We start from the raw sequence: 7,500 nt of genomic DNA, 5'->3' as shown, positions 1-7,500 counted from the left end.
TATTCATGCCTTGTATGTGTGCACATGCATTCACACATACAACAAGTGTGAGATGGGTTTATTAAATGTGACAACGTAAGAATTTCCCCCCACACTCTTCTCTCTTTCTCTCTCACCCTCTTTCTTTCGCTCTCTCTCACTCTCACCCTCTCTCGCTCTCACCCTTTTCTCTCTCTCTCTCTCTCTCTCTCTCTCTCTCTCTCTCACACTCCCTCTCTCTTTCACCCTCTCTCTCTCTCTCTCTCTCTCATTCTCTCTCTCTCTGTCTATTTGACTTTATCTGGTCTACAGGTGTCTTTAACAATACGTGTTGACAACACTTCCTAGTCGTGTCAGCTCTGAGACATGATCCCCACTATGTCATAAACTCACCCGGACTCAAGGGGTTTGACGTACAAAAAGGTCTCTCTCGCTCAATCCCTGTCTCTTTCTTTCTCTCTCTCTCTTTCTCTCTCTCTCTCTCTCTCGCTCTCTCTTGCTCTCTCGTTCTCTCGTTCTCTCTCGCTCTATCCCACTCTCTCTCCCTCGCTCTCTCTTTCGCACACACAGTAGTGTTAGCTGAGCCCTGAAAAAAGGGAAGTGAAATTAAACTCTTCGGAGTGAGAGGCTACATTGAAGGGTGAGAGACCCTGAACGAGACATACGACACAAACAGACCTCTGCCTAGAAAGCCACACCGCCTTCACGGTCGATTGGTTTCCTACCCGTCTCCCTCACAGTATGAGTCTGCAGATCTTCTCTCCCCCATCTCTCTCTCTCTCTCTTGTTGCCTCTCAATCTGTTGTTGCCATCATGTCACCAGCCCTTGCACCCCCTCTCCCCTACTGTGGGAGGAGGGTGGGGGGGCTTGTATTGTGTGGGAGTCAGCACCTACATATCCGTCTGTGGTGACTAACGACGGAGGAGGGTGCAGCAGATGAGCACAGCTCATTGCCCCCCCCCAACACCCCCCAACCCCCACCACCCCACACAAACACACACTCCTCTTCCGTTGGACCTCCCCTCTGACCCATACAATAGGGCCGATTGTCCACGCGACTCACACACACACATCACAAAGAGAGAGAGAGAGAGAGAGAGAGAGAGAGAGAGAGGAGCGAGATAGAGAGCGAGCAAGAGGGAGAGGGAGAGAGAGAGAGAGAGAGAGAGAAAGAGGCAAGAGAGACAGGGTGACGCCTTAGGGGCTTTAGGGTGTCGAGGTGGTTGGTTCCCCGGCCGCACGCGCCCCTCCCAGGGAAGCTGGTTCTGTGTTCCTGACGCCGCAGAATGGAAGCACATGGAGCGAGACGGAGCGCCGGCACGGAGACACCGAGGGTACGTAGCAGGAGAGCGTGAGAAAAAACAAAGAGGAGTCCACAGCGGATTGGGCGAGGAAGGGACCAACCGGTCTGTCTGACTGGGAGGCTCTGTGTGTGTGTGTGTGTGTGTGTGTGTGTGTGTGTTTGAGGGAGAGAGAGGAGAGAGAGGGAGGGAAGGGAGGATGCAAGGGAAGCCGCGAGGCAGCAGTTGAACGCAAGCCTGGACCTGCCGGTTAGCGAGGGCTGGTGCCAGGGAAACAGGGCGGGAGAGAGACACACACAAGGAAACACATCCATCTGGAGCTGGGAGAGAGACACACACAAGGAAACACATCCATCTGGAGCTGGGAGAGAGACACACACAAGGAAACACATCCATCTGGAGCTGGGAGAGAGACACACACAAGGAAACACATCCGTCTGGAGCTGGGAGAGAGACACAATCGCATCCTTCTGGAACGCCATTCATTGGATATGAATCTCTCCTTTGGACTCTGGACATACGAGCATCAGTGAAGCATCACATTTCAGCCAGGTTGGTGTGTCTATGTTCCTGTCTGTAGACGTATCTTAGCGTGGGCTTTCGGCCGCTCAGCCCTCGGTTCACACCGGGTGCATAATGCAGACGGAGGCTGATCACTATGCGTCCCTCGGGCAGGCTGGGTTTCTCCCCCACCCCAGAGAACCTCCAGCTACCGTTTGGGATTCCCATGTTGGGATCTCACGGACTGGCAACAGGGAATGTGGCGTAACAAAGGGAGGAACCAAGAACACAACATCACAATCCAGGTTCATCTTAACGGATTCCATGGAGTGTTTGTGTGGGTGTGTGTGTGTGTGTGTGTATGTATGTGTGTGTGTGTGTGTGTGTGTGTGTGTGACTGTGCATGCATGCCTGTGTTTGCGTGGGTGTGTGTTTGCGTGTGAGTGTCTGTGCATGGATGTGTGTGTTAAGCTGGGTGTGTGTGTGTGTGTGTGTGAGTGTGTTTGTGTGTGGGTGCATGTGTGCATGCGTGGTTGTGCGTGTTTGCGTGCGCTGTGTGTTCGTATGTCTGTGTGTGCGTGTGTGTGTGTGTGTGTGCGTGTTTGTGTGTGTGTGTGTGTGTGTGTGTGTATGTGTGTGTGTGTGTGTGTGTGTATGTGTGTTTGTGTGTGTGTGTGTGTGTGTGTGTGTTCATGTGGGTGCGTGTGTGTGTGTGTGTGCGTGTGTGGGTGTGTGTGCGTGTGTGTGGGTGTGTCTAGAAGCTGCAAAAAAACACAAACTGCAAATATACACGCACACACACATGCAAAGACACACTCATTCAAACATACAGACAGCGAGATGACGTGTGTGTCTGTGTTTGTGGTTTGTTATATTCATGCAGGTGTCTTACTTCATATGTGCTGGCTGTGGCTAGCCATCGCTTAACCCCATGAAAGCAGTGCGTTTTTTATATGTATTCCGCAAGGCTGGCTGAAGAAAGTCTATGTTCAGTTCTCTGAAGGCTGAACGCTATCTCTGCAGTTAAGATCAGATACTTTGTCAGCAGAGATATATTTCCTCCAGCTTAACCCTGTAGCTTCCAGAACCTTGTTGCCAACGAGTCTCTGGCTGATGTCCCGGCTGCATCAGCAGATCTTCTACTCATATTCATCCACAACCTGTGATAATATATTAATGTCTTGCTGGGAGCTGTGGGCTTGTTGAGCTGGTTTTTGCACTTATTTTCACATGCCTCTTAAGTAAAACAGCGTTTGTTTAGTTGTTCTTTGATTGCGTGTTGTTTGGTTTGAAATCAGTCTTTCTGTTCAACTCTGTAGAAAAGTGGCTTGTTTGAATGGACATTTTCTGTCAGTTATTTATGCTATTCATTATTTCAGTTGATTTAAAAATGATTTTGATGCTTCTGAAAAGTTTTTTGAATATAATATTGTTATAGCTTAATATGTCAAACGTATCCTTACACTCACTGTCAATCATTAGTCAGCAGATGAGTTGACTGGAAACCCATTTTGTTAAACAGCAACAGACTTACTGGAACAGTATTATGTATTAGAAGCAGACACATAGTACAATTACTTCAATTAACTACATACAGACTGAATGATTTATTATTTACAGATTGAAGATTATCTTAACTACAACACTGCCCCCCCCCCCCCCCTGCACACACACACACACACATACACACACCAACACACTTTTTGCTTTTGTTTCTTTGACTCATAAAAAGGCCACAACAATCAAAATATATTCTCGTGGAACTTTATTAGCATCTTGCATGTGTGAGCGTCTGTCAGAGCCTAGAGGCTGGCGGGCTGTGTTGCTAGGTGGGGGAGGGGAGCGTGTCACTTAGGGGGTCCGGGGGGGATGGGGTCCCTGTGTCACTAGTAAGAAGGGATGACGCGAGGAGGAGACGGCCCGTTTCTGAAAAGAGGAAGCTAAGGGGGAAAAGAGAACGAAGGCTTTAGAACATAATGAAATGTAACTAATGATGACCGCAGCCCTTAAACTCCCAATATGACACACTGACCCACTCATTACCAAACCCCAGGTCTGCGGCCCTGAGGTGGGGGTTCCTCTCACAGATAGGGATAGACAGGCTGTCCCTTTACTCAGAGAGAACATCTAGTCCCTCTCTTCTCCTTATTGTGTGTGTGTGTGTGTGTGTGTGTGTGTGTGTGTGTGTGTGTGTGTGTGTGTGTGTGTATATGTGTGTGCTATATGTGGAACTTGTGGAGGCCTTTCTTGTTACTAAAAAAGAAACAGGAAGGATAAAATAAAGAAGTTCACACAGTCGCTCTCTCTCTCTCTCTCTCTCTCTCTCTCTCTTTCCCAGCCTTAGCTTAAGGATTCTGCATGCTCACATTCCTTCTTCCACAATGTCAGTTCACACAAACACACACACACACACACACACACACACAAGCACACACAAGCACATTCACTGCGGAACACAATGACTCCCCTTGAGCCGCATGTTTTTTCTTTTCGCCCGCTGTTGGATTCGCTTGTGATGCGAGCGAGCATTCATCCCGCTCCTCCATAATGCATGGGCCCCGTCCGTCCGCCATTGTTGATGAGGAACCTCTGTGACTGACTAGTCAGCGCGGCTCTGTCAGCGTCAACAACATGACTCTTTATGTTCCCTCAGGAATTCTTTCACGACTACATAATCTTTACATGTATTGCTAAATGATATCTGCTTGTTTATTCAAAAGGCCAGCTCCTCAACCCTCGTCCCTGCCATTGTGACACGATTCACATCCGACCCAAAACGTAGACGCAGAAACTTGCCTTTTTCAATATACATAAATAGTGCTTCCAAATATGGGTGTGTTCTAATTTTAGTAAAAGGTTGCGCCCTTCCCACTGTGCCATGCAGAATGTAAACAAACAGTAGAGCACACAAAGGGAGATATCCCCATGGGGTCTGAGACCAGACTGGGCCAGAACCCAACATCAACATCAAACACGCATGGGAATGCAGCTTGTGTTTACAGTGTCATGCTCTGTATTTCATACAAGTGACTCTATGTGACATGATCCCACACTTATTCAAACACACCGGAACGCAGATCCACTGTCTACACTCTCAGTTAAATCCATTTCTATGGTTATTTATAAGTGACCAGAGGGAGTGACTCAGATATCCTCCACTCATGATGTAAACTCACTCTGATCTGGGCCCGACCAGGTGGCGTGTCCATCCAAACAACAGACTGACGGTGTAGCCTCTTTATTGATTGATTTATTATTGATTTATTGACCGCGTATGGACGACTCCATTCCAGCACCTGTGAGGCTGCTGTTGGTTACCAGGGACGACCCAGTCACAGAGGGAGGAGGAGGGGAGAGAGGACGGGGGTGAGGATGGATTAGACCAGGAAGACAAAATAGTGGAGGACTGGTGAATGGCAGCATGTTAAAGGACAGATAGGGAGAGGCCGAGAACGACCCGTCGATGTTATCGCATACTCTCTATTCCACCTATTGATTAGTTCAGTCCAGAGTACTGTTTCCATCACACTCCTGCATGGACCGTAATTACCTCTCTCTGTGTCTCTCTCTCTCTCTCTCTCTCTCTCTCTCTCTCTCTCTCTCTCTCGCTCTCTCTCTTCATCCCGCTCTCTCTCTGTCACCATGCTCATTCTCTTCCTACTGTAAAGAACCTTTTTCAACCCAGAAAAGAAATGTCCCAGTCTCTCCTTAGGGCATCAGTGACATGAAGCTGCATGACCGAATGAGCAGAGCACAGCTTCTACCTCTGTTTCCCTTCTATTGTCTCCTGTGCTTTGCACCCTTTACCCTTGGCATTCCAATACGTCTGACTCTATTTGTGATTGGTATGAGATGTGTGTGTGTGTGTGTGTGTGTGCTTGTATGCATGCATGAGAGCGTGTGTGTGGATGTGTGTGCATGTGTGGGCAATTGCGTGTGCTTGTGAGCACATGTTAGAGTGTGTGTGTGTGTGTGTGTGTGTGTGTGTGTGTGCGTGTGTGTGTGTTTCAGTGCGTGCATGTGTGTGTTTATGTGTGTGGAGGTCAAGGCAGGGGTCAGGGGTGTATGGCCGTGTATGGAGCTGGGTGGGGAGCAGTGGGGCCCTGGCGTCATTACTCACGGGCCAGCGGAGCACGGGGAGATCAGGCTCAGAGTTTATCCTGGCATGCTGGGACGACGCACAGGAAGCCAGGACCTGCTGGGGGTCACCTGACATCACAGATGTCACAGTGAAACACTGAAAAGTGTCTCTTTGTAATTCGTATTCCTTAATCCATTTCCCATCTTTGTTTATTCATCTTATCTTAAGCGAGCGCGACACGCGACAGACAAAGAGCATCTATCACTGAGTCAGGACTCAGCCATCTGCTGGTCCTCATCTGCTCGCTCTGGACACCTTTAAAAGGTTCATTGGCTCTTTTAATTTCCCCCCCATTATGTTTGTGACAGTTAACCGTAACTCTTTCAGTAATTGGCCATTAAGGAAGAACAAGAGAATTGGCAAAGAGAGTCTCATCTGGTCTGCCTCAATGGCAAATCAAAACGCACATAACACACAGAGAGACCCTCGCACACACACACTCACACAAACACGCTTGATCCTCTGGACAGTGTCCGGAGGTCATAAGTGTAAAACAGATACTGAGTCATTCTCTGGAATAAGGAACAGCTGATTCAGATTAGATTCAGATTAGAACACCTCATTATTACATTAGACACACAAACCTTACCACTCCTTTGCCCTCCTGCTATTTCACACTCTTTCTCGTCTATCAAGCTTTACTCTCTCTCTCTCTCTCTCTCTCTCTCTCTCTCTCTCTCTCTCTCTCTCTCTCTCTCTCTCTCTCTCTCTCTCCCCCCCCCCCCCCCCCCCCCGCCCCCCCGGTTTCCTGGGGAACCGGTTAGTGTGGTGCATTGAGGCAGTGGGCGGAGCCAGGAAGGTGTTGCTGTGTTTAGAAACACAACACAGAGAGAGAACACCACAGTGTGGGCGAGTCATCACATCAGACAGCCCATGAGAGAGAACGGGGGAGCTAGCGAGAGAGAGAGACAGAGAGCGAGGGTGCAGGATGGATAGGCGCCACGCACACGCCACCGTGGGCCGGTCCAGACCTCCCTTCTCCAGGAAGACCTTTCTGCCAGGTACGGGGGGGCTGCTTTTCTGTCGTACTCACACCAGGATCACCTCGATAGCTTTAGGCGGAAGCAGCGCTGCTGGGATGGATGTCAGTTGACTTGATAAGGTTTTTTTTTTTTTTCGGTATTGCTGAGGTGATATTGACCGATTAAGGCGTTGAGGATGGAACACACGCACACACACACACACACACACACGCACACACACACACACACACACACACACACACACACTTATACTCATAAGATTTAATAATAAAAATGGTGGTAGGACAGAGAGTTACAGAAAGAATGTTTTGGAATTGCTGTTTAATTTACTACTGTACTTCTCAATAATAGGCTCAATACCTCTGGAAAGCAACTTATTCTGCTTGTATAACAAATATTGTAAATGTTAAGCTGAACCCTGTAAATATTATATATATATATATATATAATATTAATATTATATATAGAAAGAGATAGACTGAAGACTGTGTGAGTGTGAGTGCGTGTGTGCGTGTGTGTGTGTGTGTGTGTGTGTGTGTGTGTGCGTGCGTGCTTGCGTGTGTGTGTGTGTGTGTGTGTGTGTGTATGTGTGTG

General features: G+C 48.3%; 1 protein-coding gene across 3 annotated transcripts in view; it reads left to right on the top strand.

The window, feature by feature from the left end:
- The window catches only part of fgd4a (FYVE, RhoGEF and PH domain containing 4a), a 39,569-nt gene that overhangs the window by 5,677 nt on the left and 26,392 nt on the right, over positions 1–7,500 (top strand). Inside the window, exon 1 of one of the 3 annotated variants that reach the window (XM_084476987.1) lies at positions 6,828–6,924. The exons of the other annotated variants lie outside the window; for them this stretch is intronic. Within the exon in view, the coding sequence (XP_084333113.1) occupies positions 6,852–6,924 (73 nt within the window). The 5' untranslated portion in view covers positions 6,828–6,851. Of the gene's footprint in view, positions 1–6,827; positions 6,925–7,500 lie in introns of those variants that run through there. 3 annotated transcript variants of the gene reach the window in all.

Source organism: Micromesistius poutassou (genome assembly GCF_964030765.1).
Source record: "Micromesistius poutassou genome assembly, chromosome: 13".
Lineage (NCBI taxonomy): Eukaryota > Metazoa > Chordata > Actinopteri > Gadiformes > Gadidae > Micromesistius > Micromesistius poutassou.
This window is presented reverse-complemented; position numbering and strand designations above follow the sequence as displayed.